General features: G+C 33.2%; 3 protein-coding genes across 3 annotated transcripts; 1 reads left to right on the plus strand and 2 right to left on the minus strand.

The window, feature by feature from the left end:
- Window positions 1–5,324: 5,324 nt before the first annotated feature.
- LOC115997579 (mitochondrial substrate carrier family protein C-like) lies at window positions 5,325–9,639 on the plus strand. Its single transcript, XM_031237168.1, has 7 exons — window positions 5,325–6,674; window positions 7,346–7,763; window positions 7,876–8,020; window positions 8,212–8,327; window positions 8,437–8,515; window positions 8,741–8,974; window positions 9,058–9,639. The coding sequence occupies exons 1-7, from the start codon at window positions 5,645–5,647 to the stop codon at window positions 9,349–9,351; spliced, it is 2,316 nt and encodes a 771-aa protein (XP_031093028.1). The 5' UTR covers window positions 5,325–5,644; the 3' UTR covers window positions 9,352–9,639.
- Window positions 9,640–13,359: 3,720 nt separating this feature from the next.
- LOC115997004 (LOB domain-containing protein 1-like) lies at window positions 13,360–14,241 on the minus strand. The gene is made up of 2 exons (XM_031236448.1): window positions 13,966–14,241; window positions 13,360–13,689 (listed from the first exon to the last, which is right to left on the minus strand). Exons 1-2 carry the CDS (start codon window positions 14,239–14,241, stop codon window positions 13,360–13,362), a joined length of 606 nt encoding a protein of 201 aa, XP_031092308.1.
- A 1,845-nt stretch (window positions 14,242–16,086) lies between these two features.
- Window positions 16,087–18,786, minus strand: LOC115997189 (probable RNA-binding protein ARP1). The gene is made up of 6 exons (XM_031236699.1): window positions 18,459–18,786; window positions 18,223–18,349; window positions 17,773–17,920; window positions 17,626–17,668; window positions 17,083–17,305; window positions 16,087–16,468 (listed from the first exon to the last, which is right to left on the minus strand). The coding sequence occupies exons 1-6, from the start codon at window positions 18,669–18,671 to the stop codon at window positions 16,458–16,460; spliced, it is 765 nt and encodes a 254-aa protein (XP_031092559.1). The 5' UTR covers window positions 18,672–18,786; the 3' UTR covers window positions 16,087–16,457.
- Between the last annotated feature and the right edge of the window lie 675 nt (window positions 18,787–19,461).

Here is a 19,461-nt window from a genome sequence, read left to right on the forward strand (position 1 = left end):
TTTGACAACATTCTAATAATTACTTGTTTTGTCGTACCATGCCTGGGTCTGCCTCACTGTTTACTGAGCTTGACCCCATAATATTGACTATTGAGTCCAATGGGTTGGCAAGGAATAAGATTGTTTGGGAATTAGCGGATAAGAGCATCCTTAGTAGTGAAGTTATTTCGCGGTTTTTGTAAGTACAATTAAAAAAGAAAAAATGAGAAGATATAAAAAAACAAATATGATTTTTAAAAAAAAAGTTTACAAGCAAATGCACGCACTTGCTGGGCGCATAAGTGAACGGCCACGCACGGCTGGGATAAAAGTGGTGTGGGGCCTACTTTTCTGCCATGAACCATTCATTTGCAGGAGATAAATTTGCACTCTCTCTCCTCTACTCTCTCATGCCATGATGGCTATTAACCTGACATAAAACACCAAATATTTATTGGTGATTGGTGGTGATACTCTAAGAGCACCTCCAATAGTTGTAGTTTTTTAGGAGTTTTTACAGGCATAATTATAAAAGAGAATATGTGAGAGGAGGGAAAAAAGAAAAAGAAAATAAAATTAAAATTAAAAAGAAAAAAGAAAAGGCAAAGATTTACGCGTCCGACTGGGCGCAAGATTTGCGCCTCAAGCAAGGTGCATTTCCTTTTCTTCTTTCTTGGTGGATCCCATTATGGAGACAAAAACTCAGGCTCCCCTGCAAAAATCTCATTTCTTCGATCTCCTCCACATAAGTTTCAATTCCTTACAAACTACAATTGGGGATGCGCTTAATAAAAGTGATAAATTGTGTTAATCACATAAATTAATATAAAAATGTATTTTGAAATAAATAAATACAATTCCTGACCTTTAAAAAGTTACTATTTACAATATGCTATTAATTAAATATTAATTTCAATGATTTTGACGAGATAATTGTACAAGTTTATTAGTATTACTACTTCTTAATTGACTCCACTACAGCCACAGCTCAAGAGTAGCATATTACCGGATCCAACATGAACTTGGAACTACGAGAGCACCAAATCAGAACAGTATAGTAAATTAAATGCAATCAAATACAACGATTTTTTAAATACTTAATGCAAGGTCATTGCACTTATTACGTAGAGCATTGTCTTTATCAGAGAGTCATGCACCACATTTATTAAAGAGTCATTGCACTTATTAAGAAAAGGGTTGTTGTTATTAGAAAGTCGTTGTACTTATTATACTAAATTAATTAGCCATTAATCATTGTAAATACTTAACCTCGTAACAAGCAGGGACACGTAAAATTTTATACTCAAAACTGTCAGTAATACAATCACTTAACTACTTGTCTATCTACGCTTTGCGTCTAAGATATTCATAATTAATTTTCCAGTAGCATTTCTTACTCTCTCTATATATATATAATGAATTCCGGGCGGGTACATATTCTATATTATGTGCTTAACAGCAGTGCAAATAAAAGCAAGGCATGTGAGGATTTGAGAGAGGTAGGCAGAATGGTAGGATCTTTATTCTTTGGATTGAAGGTCACGCTGTCATATAATATAACATACAAAAAAAATGAGTGATATATATTGAATTGTCAGTAATTACAGAGTATATATTAATTTATAATAATGACTATCTTTTTGTCCGGTGAACAACGTGGTACCACGTTCGCAAATCGCAAATGTTCATACGGAATTTTTTTTTTTTTTTTTTTTATTAGAGCATCCCAATTCCGAACGGTCCATAAATTTTATCATGTTTTTTTCTTTGCCAAATAGAACAGAGGGAAGAGAAAATGTAGAAAAAAAAAGTATTACACGTGTTTATTGGGCATGTTAATATAAATTAAGGCCAAGAAAAAATCTTTCTTTTCTCTTATTCACTCTTTATTCTACATCACCCTAAAAAACTAAAATAATTCCAAATTTGTCATTGCTCATGAGGCTTTTTTTTTTTTGAAAGGCTCATGAGGCTTTTAGTAAAGGTAAATTTTAGTAAAGGTAAATATATAAAGTTAAATTTTAAATTTAAAGGTGTCTCACAAATTCCTATCATTAATATTAATGGAGGAAATAAATTGTAAAATATGTCTTAAGTGGCCTACAGATCTCAAATGGTTGTACTAAAATTGCTAGTATGAAACTTATTTTGGATTGGTTGATCAATTGATATTGAATTGTATGATTGTATCACGGAGCAATAAAAGTAAATATATTATCAACCAATAAATTTACATATATTGTATTCAAGATATTTTCAACAAAAATACTCAGAGTTAATTTCAGCAATGGTCCTCCGACTATGTTGATTTTCTAAAATTAGTCCCCGACTTTTAATTTGGACAATTTAGGCCCCTTGACTTTCAAAAGTTTTCCAATATTGGTCATTTCGTCAAATTTTGGTTAAGTTGAGGTCAAATGAAAAGGTAAAATTGTCCTTTCACATGTTTAGTGTATTATTACTTGCATTTCTACTGTCTTATACGCTATATATATGAATATAATCTCATTATATGGCTTAGATTGAGACTTCGTCTGAGATTATATTCGTATATACAACGTATAGGAAATGAAAAATACGAGTAATAATACACTAAACAGGTGAACGGACAATTTTACACCTTCATTTAACTTCAATTTAACCAAAATTTGACGAAAGGACCAAAGTTGGAAAGAATTTGAAAGTCAAGGGACCTAAATTGTCCAAATTAAAAGTCGGGGACTAATTTTGGAAAATCAACATAGTCGATGGACCATTGCTGGAATTAACTCAAAATAGTCACAAGTTAGAACACGAGAATATACAGCAATGAAGTCAAATGTCGGTGTGCACAAAGGATTTGCCCCTTCTTTTTTCCTACTTGACACGGAAGAAAGTTGTACATCTATTTAAGAGTTAATTCCATTTTTGTCATAGATTTATAAGTGAGAATCCATTTTTAGTCAATTTTTTCAAAATATTCACTTTTGGTCATAGTATTATTATGACATGACCATTTTTTATTTTCTATCAACAAAACAGTTTAAATATCATTAAATATAAGAACATTTCAGTCTTCAATCATGAATTTTTCAAAAGCATAAACATAAAAAAATATAGCAGGTCAACCTACTTTATATATAAAATATCAAAATGTCATTGTATTTAATGGCATTTGAACGATTTTGATGACAGATGACATAAAGTGGTCATGCTACAATAATATTAAAACCAAACGAGAATATTCTAATAAATTTATGATAAAAACAAAAAAAGTAGATTGATACTTATAAATTTTGGAATAAAAATAAAATTACTCTTTATTTAATGATAACATTATTTGTTGCAATTACGCACATGCATATTTATTACCCCATATCATTAATCAGTATTCTTTATTACAAGGGCAAGATGATCCTAATTTTATTTTTTTTATAATTTATTACTCCGTATTATATTAAGTATTAAAAATTAGGCAAAATGGTCAAATATGCCCATGTACTATCATTGATTGTTCATCTAGCAGCATGAACTAAAATATGGTCCATCTAGGTCATTATACTCCTAACTATTTTTCATCTAGCATTTTTAGCCTATTTCTATCAAGTAACCCATCTAATTTGATGACATGGAAAAATAAAATTAGAGAAAATAATGACATGTTATTTATATGGATGTTTTGGATGATTTCTACCATATTTCATTAATGAAAAAATAATAATTTCTTGCAATGAAATAGGGTAGAAATCAAAATTGTTATATAAAGTTTTAACTACATGAGTGTATGTATAGCGGGGTATTCACTATCGTTCGGCAATGAGATTTCATGGAAATCGATATATGGAAATTAAATTATTTTTATAATAACTTAAGATATATTGTATTGGGTAAATTTTATTTTATTTTAAAAATAAATTAATATTTTTGGATTTTTGGATAATTGAATAACTTAAGATATTGTATTTTTGGATGATTTCTTGGAAAGAAATAGGCAGAAATCAAAGTTGCTATATAAAGTTTCAACTACAGTGTACTGTGTACGTATAGCAGAGTGTACTGTATATGTATAGCGGGGTATTCAGTGTCGTTCGACAATGAGATTCCATGAAAATTGATATATAAAAATTAAATTATTTTTTAAAAATAATAATAAAATTTACCCAATATAATATCTTAAGTTATTATATTTAATTTTAATATATTGATTTTCATGTAATTTAATTGCCGAACAACTTTGAATATCCCACTATACATACACAGTCGTGTAGTACACTGAAATTAAAACATTATATATCAACTTTGATTTCTACCCTATTTCATTGCAAGAAATCACTTTTTTCATTAATGAAATAGGGTAAAATCATCCAAAACATTCATATAAATAACATGTCATTATTTTTTATTATTTTATTTTTCCATGTCAACAAATTAGATGAGTTACTTGTTAGAAATTGGCTAAAAATGCTAGATGGAAAATAATTAGGAGTATAATGACTTAGATGGACCATATTTTAGTTCATAGTACTCGATGGACAATCAGTGTTAGTACATGGGTCTATTTGACCCTTTTGCCTAAAAATTACTATATGGCATGATACACGCAACACATATAATTGACCTATATATATAATATAAACACATGGATAGATTCTTTTATGGATATAGTATTTAATATGAGAAATGGATAAAGTTTTGTTTTTCCTTAAAAATTTGATTAACTTCTTTATAAAATTATTGTATAACTCAAAAAATAATGTTACTTTTTCATTATGATTTTATTTCATAATGTTCATTTCTTGACGTGGTAATAAAACTCTATTTATTCATTGGCAATCATAAATTAGTAAAACAATTTTTTTTGAATCAAATATATAATTAGTTAATATATTACCAATATTTAAACACTTTCAAATTAAATTATTAAGAAATAAGAGTCAAATATACTATTAAATTATACGTAAAACTACAATTGAATCATTTAATTCAAAAAATTGTACTTGAATCCTTGAGTAATCTACAATTGTGCAATTAAATTGAAATAGACTTGTATCTCGATTGACGATTGTAGATTGACGTGTTGGTAATTTTTTTTAAAAAAATATTTTCAAATTTATTTTAATAATTTTAAATAATTTGCTTTTTAAAAAAGCGTGTCATAAGGTGCTAAAGATAAAATAATGATAATAATAATAATAATAATAATAATAATAATAATAATAATAATAATAAACAAAAAATGATGACGATGAGCCACCTCTGCAATCTTCATCACTTTCTGTCTTTCTCCTCCTGATGCGGAGATCTCACATTTGTTTTCAGAAATTTGCAAAAAATAAAATAAAATAAAATTTTAAATAGCCCTTTAAATTCTCCTGACAAACAAAAATAAACAAAATTGATCCAAATTTAGCTTCATTCTTCATTTCAATCAAAGTTCTGTGTGTATATGCACACATGTAGTTAACATAGTTGACGACACTGTACAATTCTCTGTATGTACATATTGAAAGGCTTGATCTTATGCAGCCTGATTTGTAGAAACAGTTAAGGTTTGTATTCTGGATCTGACTTGTATTAATTTTGGCTGGTTCTTTGAGGATTAACTGAAAACGAGCGTTTTTTGTACTGATTGGGTTTGTATTTTAGTGTATAGAGTGGGGTAGTTAGTTGAGCTAGGGTTAGAATCATGGCGTTGGGACCCGGGAATGGGGATCATGTGGAGTCATTTTGCAACTCAATACAAGTAATCAAGAAGGTGTTATCTCCAATTGAGTCGAGTATAAGGAAAGTTGCAAAGGATTTTGAGCAGAAATGGCCTGGATTCAAGGTTGGAGAAGTTGATGATAGCACAAGTGTGAAGAGAAATTGTAAGAGTATGGGTGGTTCTGGTGAGAAAAAGAAGAGATTTGCAGTGAAGGTGCCAAATGATGTGTTTGTAGGGACATTTTGGGGCTGGAAAGGGTTGAAAGAGAAAAAAAGTGGAGGAGATTGTAAGAAAGGTGATGGGGATTGGTCTTTGTTGATGAATAAGATTGGGAAAAAGCTGGTTCAGAAGATGATTACTGATGATGTTTGTCCCAGTGAGAATTCTGTGAAGGCAAGGATTGTACATGAAGTTAGGAAACAGGAATTAAATGATGGAGCTGTTATGGTATCTTCTGATGAAAGATTGGGTCGAAAACAAGGGAAAAATTTATCAATTGAGTTGTTTATGGGGTTTTTGTTTGATCAGCTAGCTCAGAATCATAAAAAACATGACTCTTGTGGTTTTGAGAAGGGATGTAGTCATGCTGCCCTTGAGGATCCAGTTTCTCCTGCTGTAAATCAATTCGATCATTTGAAGGCGCTTACTAGTGTTTTCGAGGGCAAGAGAGCTGATGCAAACAGGTTTTTAGGGAACTTGAAGTTTGCAAGAGTGGGCAGTGTTCCATCGAGTGCCGATGGAGTCTGTTCTCCTGTAACTGAAGACAGAGACAATGCAGTCAATAGCTCTAGTCCTCTTGAAAATAGTGTGGGCAATTCGCCACAAAGATTGGCCAATGGGTTGCTTAGTATTCCCTTGTCAAATATTGAGCAGTTGAGATCAACTCTTTCCACTGTTTCATTGTCTGAACTAGTCGAGCTCTTGCCTCAGTTAGGCCGACCTTCTCAGGACCATCCCGACAAGAAGAAATTATTTTCCGTTCAGGATTTTTACAGATACACAGAAGCCGAAGGTATGCTTTGATTAAGCTTTATGGTGAGTTCACTATTTCTTGATTTCAGGTGAAATGCTTGGTCAGAAATGCTTCATGTGCTTTAATTTGAATTCAAAATACAATTTCCAATCAAAGATCTCGGTCTGAAATGGTGATATTAAATTTGTCTTATTTATTAATTGAAGTTGTTCACGACATGTTGATCTTTTCCTGAAGTCGATAGTCATAGCGCACAAATAAGCTAAGTGGCTTGAAAAGCATGAACTTGATGAACAATATGATTTGAGAGTTGATTTGGTTCTCTTTCAAGAATGGTGAAAGTGAAATGGTATAGACTTTAGAAGCATGGGGATTTGGCAGCAGAGCCAATGTATAGTTACAAGTAGATTATTGCACGTGATTTTCACTCTCTGTATTTTTCTAAAAGGCTCCCCTTATATTTATCCAAAGGAAGAGGAACCGAATGTCTCCACCTGACATATTATGCATTTAAAATGCTTTATACACGACTTTACCCATTTCTGTGGGCTGTTCGGTTTCTGTCAATGTGAGATCACTTCCGCATGAAACTGGTTTCTTTTGGGCTTATCTATAGGCATTTGGATGCAAGTAACTCCATGGCTGCATTGTTTACTTTCTATTGACCCCGCTCTTATAAAAGATATATATAATCCATTTCACACATGTAGGAAGGCGGTTCTTTCGGGAGTTGGATAGAGATTGTGATGGCCAAGTCACTTTGGAAGATCTTGAAGTTGCCTTGAATGACAGGAAACTTCCTAAGCAATATGCTCATGAATTTATGCGCCATACAAGAAGTCACTTGTTTTCAAAATCTTTTGGTTGGAAACAGTTTCTGTCTTTAATGGAACAGAAGGAGCCAACCATTTTGCGGGCTTATACTAGTCTTTGCTTGAGTAAGTCGGGGATGCTACAGAAAAGTGAGATATTAGCCTCATTGAGAAATTCTGGGGTTCCAGCAAATGAAGACAATGCTGTTGCCATGATGCACTTTCTAAATGCAGATAGAGAGGAGTCCATCTCCTATGGACATTTCCGGAATTTTATGGCCTTGTTACCATCAGACAGATTACAACAAGACCCTCGGTAATGTACTAGTAGCATCTGTCCATATCTGAATTTTATATGAAAAGCGGTTTTTTTTTTTTTTTTTCAATATGTTTGTTAAGATATACTCCGTATTTCCTAAAACATGCAGAAGCGTCCAGTCTGAGCCTGCAACTGAAGTTTCTGTTGCACCACCTAAAGAGATGCCCGCTGAAAATGTTCTGAAATCAGCATTGGCGGGAGGTATTTCTTGTGCACTGTCCACGGCATTAATGCATCCTATTGATACTGTTAAGGTACAACTTCCCTCGAAAGGCTTGGATTTGAGCTGTCATTGGCTTCATGCATATGTGAATATGTGATCATGGCAATTACTTCTGTTTATGTACTATGTATAATGTGCTAAAAAATCATAAAGTTATGCATCATATTAATCATGAGTACTCTAAGATGTGTTTTTTTTCCCCCTTAATTTGTCTTTTAATAGACGAGAGTACAAGCATCTATGCTTACCTTCCCACAAATCATGTCCAAGCTCCCGGAATTTGGATGGAGAGGGTTATACAAAGGATCTACTCCAGCAATTCTAGGACAATTTTTTGGGTGTGCCCTTCATGTTTTTACCTTATTTTTTGTGATGTTATTATATAAATAGGATTTCTATTGGCAATTTTATATATGCATGTGTAATAGCTGTTTCCCTTAATTGCAGCCATGGCTTGCGGACTGGAATTTTTGAAGCAAGCAAGCTTCTGATGATAAATATTGCTCCCACCCTTCCAAATATGCAAGTAAGGCATATAAAAATTGCGTTTTTAGTTGTCTTGATTTTCCATTTTTCTTATCATAAAACCGTGTTTCTTTTGGATGAAAACCATAATCTGTGAATTCATACAAAGGTTGTTTAATTGAATATGTTATGTACATTGATATTTGTCATTTTGGAGGTCATTTAAGTTCACATTTTCGGAGGTATCACGAGATGTTGCTTCTTACTGGGCACGCTTAATTCCTAGGTTCAATCCACGGTGTCATTCTGCAGCGCTATACTTGGGACAGTAGTCCGAGTGCCATCCGAAGTGTTGAAGCAAAGATTGCAGGCTGGTCTGTTTGACAATGCAGGGGAAGCATTTATCGGTACTTGGAAGCAAGACGGTCTCAAGGGTTTCTTCCGGGGGACCGGAGCTACTCTCTTCCGTGAGGTTCCATTTTATGTTGCGGGCATGGGCCTCTATGCTGAATCTAAAAAGGTATTGATGGGTTTCGATAAATGATAATGTAACAATTTTATTGCTCGAGCTAAATTGACTGCGATTTATGATGATGGTATCAGGCAGTTCAACGGCTTTTAGGGCGAGAGCTGGAACCGTGGGAAACAGTGGTTGTCGGGGCTGTATCTGGAGGTCTGACCGCTGTTCTGACAACACCGTTCGACGTGATCAAGACCAGAATGATGACTGCTCCCCAAGGCAAGGCGGTCTCGATGTCAATGGTAGCGTTTTCTATAGTGCGTAACGAGGGCCCCCTCGTGCTGTTTAAAGGAGCAGTTCCCCGGTTTTTCTGGGTCGCCCCTCTCGGTGCAATGAACTTCGCTGGCTACGAGCTTCTCAGAAAAGCTATGGGCTAAAACGAGGTAAAACTCGCTCGATTCATCCATGTTAACTTGGCTCTGTCAAAATCTCTACTTCTCTGGTAAAAAGTAAAAGCTATGATGTTTTGAGCATAGCAATTTGTTGTAAAAACTGTAAATTGCCATTGATGCACATACAGAATCAAAATTACTGCAACAGAAATGGTGTGTATGTTCCCATAGAGAAAGGTCAGAGGTATTTGTGTGAAAAGTTGGTTGAATGACTTTGTTAAAAGTTTTAACACTTTAATTAAGTTAGATGCATCATTGGCTATTGGTTAATGACTTTGTTTGCATGTGTTCATACATAATTTCAAAGTCCACACCAACATGGTTGGTGCACTTTTTGAATTCATATTTTGATCTTTATCAATATAACATTTTTGAAAAAAGCTTAAATTACCGAACAACTTCTCATCAATATTATTATCTATCTTACTACTAAGTCAACTCGTTAATCAATTCAAGGAAATTAATATAGTTTCTGATATCGTTAATAGCTAAGAGGTCATACAATGTGTGATGAAAGGAAGGTGTATAAGAATGAAGGAGTGTAATTGTATTATGAGTTAATTCCATTTTTTGTTCTAGATTTATAGCTTGTAATTCATTTTTAGTCTTTTTTTCAAAACATCCATTTTTTGTCCTAATACTATTATGGCATGACCATTTTTTGTCCCCCGCCAACAAAATCGTTGAAATATAGTTAAATGCAAGACCATTTTGATCATTCTTATGTAAAGTATATTAACAAGCTAAATTTTTATTTTTAATTTTTTTTTTAAAATATCATAATTGAAGACCTAAATGCACTTGTATTTTACGAAATTTGGCGCTCGTTGGGCATGTAACGCGCGGATAATTGGCAGCTTACTCTTCTCCGTGGGGCCCACAATTCCAACCAAAAATCCACCTTCCTGCAAAGACTTCACATCTTCTCTCTTTTACCTCTCTCCTCCACATCACTCCCATTTTCTTAAAATCTGGTCCAAAAATGGCTAATGGGGAGGATCTTAGTGGCTAGTCAGGTCGGTTGTGACATGTGTCAACATTGACATGGCTCTGAACAATGTGATGGCTGAATAAATACCCTAGCAATGAATAAATGCTCAGAAAGGGTTGAATCGGGTTGGTATATGCTCTATATATCCCATCAATTTTGGTGTTCGTCATACATGCAACAAACCCCAATTGAGGCATAAATTATAACTTTACTACGGAGTACTACTTTACAACTACATAGTACAATGTTTTTAAGATAGGTTAAAGATGTATTCACTTCAACTCTATAATTTTTCTTTCTCCAATCTTATTTTTATTTTTCATTCTCAATATATTTTCTAAATTAAAAAATATATAAGTGTAAAGTATTCCTTTTGAGTTCAAAAAAGAGAAATATATAAGTAAATATATTATCTTTCTTTTTTTTTTGAAAACAAATATATTATCTTTTATTTTTTTATAGAAAAGTTAATAATTTCTCTAGTTAGTAAAAATATTATAGGATGATAAATTTCAACTTTTTTTTCAAAAATCATCTTGAGTAGTATATTTTACAAAGCTTAAATTCCAAAATAAACATATAATAAAATTAAGATGATCATTATTTTTGTCCCTTTATTTCTTTGCTCTTTTTTTTTTTCCTTCACTTTCTTCCTTTTTTTTTACTCTTTTCTTCTTTTTTTTCACGAATAACCTATCTTTCTCAGCGTTACTACAATTTAAAAGATCAGAATCGGTATCTAAATGTGTGCTATGAGTGAAGTGTTCTTTGTGTCTCCCGTCAACAAATTAAAGGATCACAAGGTGATAAACTAGTTTAAGTTTTTTTTATAATTAACTTGATTCAAATTAAGAAAATCAATAGATCAGACAACTTCCATAGCAAGTGAAACTTGTAACTTTTAACGATTATTGGTTCGCACTAATGGTTCAACAATTACTAGTTCCAAATTGATACACTATCATGCCTCACTTTGCCTTCAGACAAGATGTGGCTCAATTTCTTCCTTTTTATTCGATAACAAGGGAAACTCGCAACTAGTATTCAAGGGTATGGACTACGTAATCATTCTTCTATATCATAACTTGTAAATCACATAAAAAAAAATTACACTAGAAAAATTATCTATAATGAAAATGACTGAGAGAGTATTAACTAGAATCAAACTCGTGATATTATATTCTTATTAGAGAAATATGCTTCAATTATTCCGTCATTTCTTTGGGGCAAATTGAAGCAATGTTGACGTTATGTGATTGTGTGAAGATTAGGGAAAAGTAAAGTATGACTAAATGCAGTGATGCATGGTTTACGACTTTACGTTTTGATCGTTTTATAAAAAATTTTTTTGAGTTGACCACTTTTTTAATAACGCATTATATATTGCATTTTTATTTTTCTGCTAGTAATTATGTGCATGCTCCATGCTAGATGTCACACGAATATTTTCTATTTAATTTGATGAAGACTTCCTTTGTAATTATAGACTCATAATTACAAGTTAGATAATAAATTAATATACATTATACAACCCAGCAATTTGAAAGAGCTAATAAACGAACTAATAAAGTAATTCTGATCTAGGTCAATAAAAAATGTGTCATGTTAACGAATTATAATTTAGATTTTTTAAAAGATAAAGTATTGTGAATTATTACATTTTCATTTTATATATGTGGATGGATAAAGATGAAACATGTGATTATAGTGATCGAGTTCAAACATTTGTCTTGGACGTTAGAATTAGTAACCAATTTCAAGAAACTAAATTCTCTATGGAGGGCCCATATTTAACGACCATGAAGGTTCCATATGACTTTCACTCATTATCTTTATTATCTTCTTCTTCTCCCAATCTTTATTATCTTTGATATACGAAAAGTTGAATGAAAATTTTGTAATTGCTATTTAAAAGTATATTTTTGGTAAACTTTATTTTGTGATCTTATAAGTTAAAGAATCATAATGAGATAAATCGGTTTAAATTCACAAAAAAATTTATAAATGAGTGAAGTCAATTAGCTCATATAAGTTACTCCCTCCGTCCCATTTGATGTGTATGGTTCAGCTAACGAAGTTTGACTGAAATTATTTTTAATTCAATTTTTCATAATATTAAATTTAATATTAATATACAAAATTTATATATTTAGAAACTACACTAAAAATACTATTAAAGAAAAAAAATCAAATTTAAAAATAAGTAAAAAATAATAAAAATAAAAAACAAAGAAGAAAGAGTTAGATTTGACAAATGAATAGAAAGTATGACAGATAAAATAGGACAGAGAGAGTATTAAACTATGAGAAATTCTAACTTGTGGTTACTAAGTTAGCTAGTTGATCAACTCAATTGAAGTTATCCCCACTTTCACTCATTATCCTCTAGACATACATTGAGGATAATGTAACACAAACTAAGCATTACCTATATCCCCAAGTATGGTTTAATATGTTTATAATGGTTTCCTTGTATTGTACGGTGTGTATCTACTATCTAGTGATGGATTTAGAAGTGTATAGCGCTGGTACTATGATATTTTCAACTTCTTACGACGAGTAGTGGTATATTATTGTGATATATATATCTAGCGTTTAGTTTTTTAAATTGACAAAATAACTTACGTTAAATACATCGTGTATCTAGCTTCGGTTGTATTTAGTTATCGTTAAAACCTCACATGTTGGTCATTATTATGGTTGCACTTAGCATTAATTCTGAAATGCAACACTAGATTTTTTATTTATTTTTTATTTATTTAATTTTTTGTAGTGACATAGATAACACACACATTCTTTTCTAGGATTGGATGAAATATTTAGATCTCCTGAGAAACCAAAAACATTTGAATACTTCTTGAAACTTAGATTAATTGAAACTTAAAATTATATTGTTTTCTCAAAAAAAAAAAACACAATTATATTGTCAAACTTTTTACCAAAAAATGATAGCGTTAATATTGGGAGTTAATTTACTATTAAAAAATGATGAAAATTCAATGTTAAAGCTGTGGCGTCCCGGCCGGCGCTGCACAAACATTGGCATCTTCCGGCAAGAAGAAGGCGGCGGCGTTTCGGTGGCTCGACATATCATCATGCTGCTGCGGCGGCGGCGGCAGCCTCCAATCAACATGAGCGTTCAAATTGGCATTTTGGCATTGTAAATTGAGCATCTCCGCCTCGGCCTTGGCCAACTCAGCTCGCAACGCGTTTATTTGCTTCTCCAGCCGGCAAACGGCGCCGGCGCAACCGTACACCGGATCCCTAACCCTCGCGTTCGCCTCGTAAACCATACTGCTCACTGTATCCGCTCTCCGATCCTCCGGAAGTTCCTAATCAAACATCAACACAATTATATATGCTTCTTTTTTTTTTCCTTGAAAACTAGGGTTCGTTGCTAGAGACTCGAGAGAGAGTGTATTGAATAAAAATTATTTTTAATAGTAAAGAATCACAAGTAAATAAACCAGTCAGATTGTTTATAATTGATCAGTTTCTAGGAGAAATTGAATTTGAAATCTTGTGATTTCAAAACAAACAGGTCTATGATTGAGGTTAAACCGGATTAGTTATTAACTCGATCATTGATATAAAGATGAGCGGCGAACCTGCAAGGTTTTGATGATGTTGCTGGCGCCGAAGACGCGGTGGGCGATGGTGAACTTGAGCGGCTCCGTGGGGGGAAAGTAGGGCGCCAGGACGCACCGATCGACGCAGCGGCGTCGGAGGAACTTGCATGCGGCGCAGGGACTGAGAATCACGCCCGCCGCCGGAGGAGCGGAGCTAGTAGGAGAAGTTGCACCACCGCCAACGGCGGCGGTAGAGGACGGAGTTGTGGTGCCGCTGTTACTGTTATTGTCTGTGTTGCAATAATGTTCCTCCATTATTTATTTATTTTTTTTGGTGGTGGCCGTAGGGACGGGGAAATGGCTGAAAAGGCTGATATCTCTCTATATATAGCGGTAGCTAAAAAAACATCTTGATGACATAGAGATTGTGACGCACCATCAACCGTCATGAGAACGTAGCATAAACGTTGTTAATTATAAGATTGAATTCACTATCTTTTACTATAAAAAAAAAAAATACTAATTGTACCATCAGATTGAGTGTAATTTGCTTGCACGGGTTTAGCTCATTAATTCAGTACACAATATTTGGAAGAAGAAATCAAAGATTGAAATTCGACAACAACAATGTAGAGATTATGACCAAACTAGACAGATTCTTTGTGGGCACGGATATTTAGCTTTGTTTGTTGAGCCATTGGGTGGCCGTGATTTATATCTTTCCAAATGTTCTGTCGAATCACGTCTCATCACCTTTTTCTTCATGTTATAACACTTGGCATCACCCCTTTGACTGACAAACATACGTCCTTCACATGTTGGATTGTTGGCATCTGTCATAAACATAACCTCACCTATATAAGGCACATTTATTGCTTTAGTAGGAGACTTTTACTTTACTCAACTACTCACGACCTACTCAAAAAATTCAATTCAATCTCCGGTCTATAGTAACCAAATCCTAACACCCAAATACGAGGTAATTGAACCAGAGAGACCCAACCTAACTCGCACATATAGGAATAAATTATATCGGGTACATTAATAATTTTGTAAATGTAGCATTCGGGTTGTCTATTATAATATTTATAACCCTAGATATTTTATCACCACAATTAACAAAACTTCTTATTTGCTTCCATGAATGTAAGTTCTTGGCCGTGTAAATTATTCTTCTTCATTTTTGTTTTCTATTCTTGATCTCGTTTTTCTCAATAGAGTCACATATCAACAAAATTAACCTACTATCTTTCTAAATTAAGTGAATTAACTATTCAGGCCCAATGATTGCCAGCTCATGAAACCATGACCCAACTATCTGTTCTCTCTCTTCAAATGTGTAAAATTGAAAGCCCTAACTATCTGCTTACTAGTGTGGCCCAACACCGCAACACTAGCCCAATATATTGCTTCATTTTATCATATTGTCCATCACCATTGTAAGGTAGTTATGCCATGGACCCGGATCCACATTGCAATGTGAATTTAAGTTCATATTTACAAATTTAAAATTTTATGTTCACAATTTTTAAACTCTATATTCACAATTACAAAATTATATATTCACTGTTTCATAACTATATATTCAACAATATTACACAATTTTTGAATCTATATAACAAAATTGTGAATATTGAGTTCTAAAATTGTAAACATAGAGCTCTAAAATTGTGAATATAAAATTCTAAAATTGTGAACATGGACTTGAGTCTACTTAGAAAGGTGGACCCGGGTCCATGTCATAATTTTCATGTTTATTGTATTTCACAAAGTAAAGAACGTAAAATCCTTGGTGAACCAAATTTGGACTCTGTATAATTGGCACAATTAATACAAATGATTACTAATCATCAATCTCGTTTTCAAAGATACCTTTCAAAAAATATTCGCAGTATCTAAAATCTCTAGAGATATGCTATTTGAATTGCCAAATTTCATTTTCAAAATTTATTAGTTTGAGAAGATCTTCATGGTCACATGCAATGGGCTTCACTAGGTACAAGCGGTGATAATATTGTCGAGAATAAGTATAGAGAACCTTGTTGAAATTGGAACAAAAGGACATTGTCGTCAAGTCTAGTCTTCTGTATTCATATGTAATAGTTGTAAATACATAATCAACCTTCTATAGTACAAAGATTTCAAGTTCGAAGTTTTGCCTTATTCAAAATATAAATATTTTGCATTAACAATAGAGTTATAACATATTATAATATATAAATTTCATTTGTTGGGGTTACATTACAATCACTCCAGCCTGAGGATAGGTGCAGAGGCTGAGGTGCATGTTAGACACTGGAGAGGAGAATGAATGAATATATAAAGTAATTAGCTCCCTAATAACAATAATAATATAAATTAATATAAATAATAATAATCATTTTCTTTACAATAATAATAATAATTGTCATTTTCTAAGCAGCCATCATCTTCTTCTCGACCTTTTCTTATTTGCATTTTGCACCCCACAACTAATTGCTTTTAGCCTTTGCCACCCCCTTCAGAACTTCTCCTGTGCCAGCTGTTTCTGTTCAACACCCAACTGTATATACATAGTAATATATACTAAATCAGTCCACAACAATTCCATCATGCATCACTTTATTATATATAAACTATGGTTTTTTTTTCGTACCTTATACAATCATGTACGATATATCTAACTATATTAATTATTATTAATTAATATTAGTGTCAATAATATTCAATACAATTATGTACATAATACATGGTAATAACTGTTATGTAATACGGAGTAACTCACAAATCATATAAAAGTGATAAATTGCACTTAAATTTTAAAAGTTGTTTTTATAAACTATCTATATTGCCAAATCATATAATATTCCTTAAAAAAAAAACTATCTATATTGGATTATGTTTTTTTTTATTTAATTAATTTATATTTGCCACTGCATGCCTGCATGGATGGCAGTTTGACCACCTATAGATATGCGCAGATTACAGTTGGCAGTGGGGCCAATGGATCTGTCAGCCCACGTGACAGTGTAATCCATGTCCCCCTCCAAAAAAGAAAAAAATCCATCCACAATTTAAATTTTTATTACTGGACATTTAAAAAAAATAGAAATAAATAAATCAAAATACAAAGTATTGCGTGCAATTTAAATTAATTAATTAATTAAAAATAAATACCTGCTTGAGGGGCAACTGATTTGGGCTTCATCAATAGGGCCGGATCTGTAGCTATTGGGCCGACAGTAGCGGATGGATACATATGGGCCTGAAGGCCCACTGCCGGACCATGAAAGTGATAGAAAGGATACACTGGCAGCATCAAATTTGCACCAATAACAGGCTGACCTGGATACAATTGAGAGTAATGCCCGTTCATGTTGGCCCCACCGTAGTTTACCTTCTGTAGACCACCACAACCCAAAATATGTCATAAATTTTTGGTGTCTCCCATTAAAAATTATAAAATCACACTAAAATAATATACCACATCACAATATTTAGTAAATATTGATTTGTAACGTTTTCATATTGTACTAAGTACAAACATGCAAATGTAACAGATTATATTGAGTAGTATCAGTATCAGTATCGTTATACTGATATCAATAATTGTACCAAGTGTAATGTGATACCGACATTCACACCCTTAAAGGGCATATATAAATTTGATTGGTTTAAGGTTTTTGGTATATGAAAATGTATGTATGTACCACGACTTACATGATTGTAGTTTACGTTTGACGGAATGTACGCAGGAGAATACCTATAAAAAGGAGGGGAAAAAAAAAATTAAATATAGAAAATTGCACGTGGCGCCACTGTGATTGCATGGACCATTAAAATTAGTTAAGAAGATGTAGGGGATACCTATAGAAAGGAACAGCTTGGTGATTCAGGTGGCGCCGGTGATGGAACGGAGAACCAGCCGCCGCCTGCGGCGGCGCTCCTGGTGGATAGTACCATTGCACGTAATTTGTTGGTGGCGTCGAGGTAGCTCTTGCTCCAGTGTTGTGCCCTTCACATTATTAATATATTATAAGAAAACTATTTTTTTGGAAAAAAATTATAATATCAATCAATACCAAATATAATGTTGCAGCAGATATGGTAAAAAATTTATTTTTATTTTTATAAGATAATCACCAGAATTTGAATCTATGATCAGTCATTTGAAATGGTAATAGTGATGTCATTACAGGTGGATTAATTTTTATTTTAGAACAATTTTAACAGTGATTATACTTGGTGCAAAAGATCCGAATAGGACAACTTAAAATTGAGTAAGAATTTTAGAAATAATAAAGGAGAGTGTAGTACCTTGTGGAGGCGGGGNGGGGCGGCGGGCGCCGAGAGAAGCCAAGTTGCAGTTGGCACGGCGGCCGTTGATGAGCGGCGACGGATCGGCGCAAGCTTTCCGGGCGGACTCGGCATCCTTAAAAGTGACCTTAATTTCAACGAATTCATATTTATCACAAAAAGAACATTCAACAGCAACATGCGGTTCACAAAACACAATTTAAAAAATAATATAATGTGGAGGAATTGAAGCATACAAAACCGTAGCCCTTGGATCTGCCGGTGAGCTTGTCGGAGATGATTACGGCCTCCAAGATCTCGCCGTACTTTTCGAAGTGCTCTCTCATGGCCTCCAATGGCGTCTCCCATGCTAGCCCTCCCACAAACACCTTCGTCAACGTTGTATCGCCGAAGCTTTGATGATGATGAACACCATTGTTGTTATGGTTAACGTTGTTGCTCATCATCATATCCTCGTTTTGTTCTCCCAATCTCTCTCTCTCTCTCTGTATATATATCTATATATGTATATAATCAATCAATCTGAGAGAAGAACAGAGCAAAATTGAAGAGTGTGTACACTAATATTTATATACTCCGTATATAGTAGAATAGAAGAGAGGGACAGACAGAAGAGCAGGACAGTTGGAGATTGTGTAGAGGCCATTAATATGGTCTCCTTTTCATGTCCTACCTGGCTTTTTTTTTTCCTTTTTTTTTTTTTTACATAGGTTTCCGGTTTGCCCAAAAAATAATAATAATTAGTAAAATTAATATAAGTCAAAACTTTATTTATGCAATCTTATTAATTTGAATTCAGTTTGAATATGATATGATATATTCATATATCTCTATAAAATTTAATTTTTCTAATCTTATGATTGTATTAGTAGTAAATGATAATAAAATGACTATTAAAAAGATTTAACGTTTGAATTTAAAAGATAATGAAATGGAAAATAGAATGCACGAGAAAAACGATTACGGGCCAAAATCGGGCCTCACGTTTAAGTGGCGGGCTCCTGCTTTGCATCGCATAGTCCATCTGGACAGGCCCGCTTGAGACCCAAGTGCCAAAGTCACGTGAGGATTCCATTTTTGGGAATGAATATATGTAACATGGCCAGCTGTAAGCAACTAAAGGGCCTTTTAGTACATTAGATAAGAGCATCCACATCTTTGCATATTATTTAGTTTTTTCAGAACAAATAACTTGGGATGGAGTTCTTATTAGTGTGGGATGTGTTTTTTTTCAAGGAT

Source organism: Ipomoea triloba, chromosome 11 (assembly GCF_003576645.1).
Source record: "Ipomoea triloba cultivar NCNSP0323 chromosome 11, ASM357664v1".
Classification (NCBI taxonomy): Eukaryota; Viridiplantae; Streptophyta; class Magnoliopsida; order Solanales; family Convolvulaceae; genus Ipomoea; species Ipomoea triloba.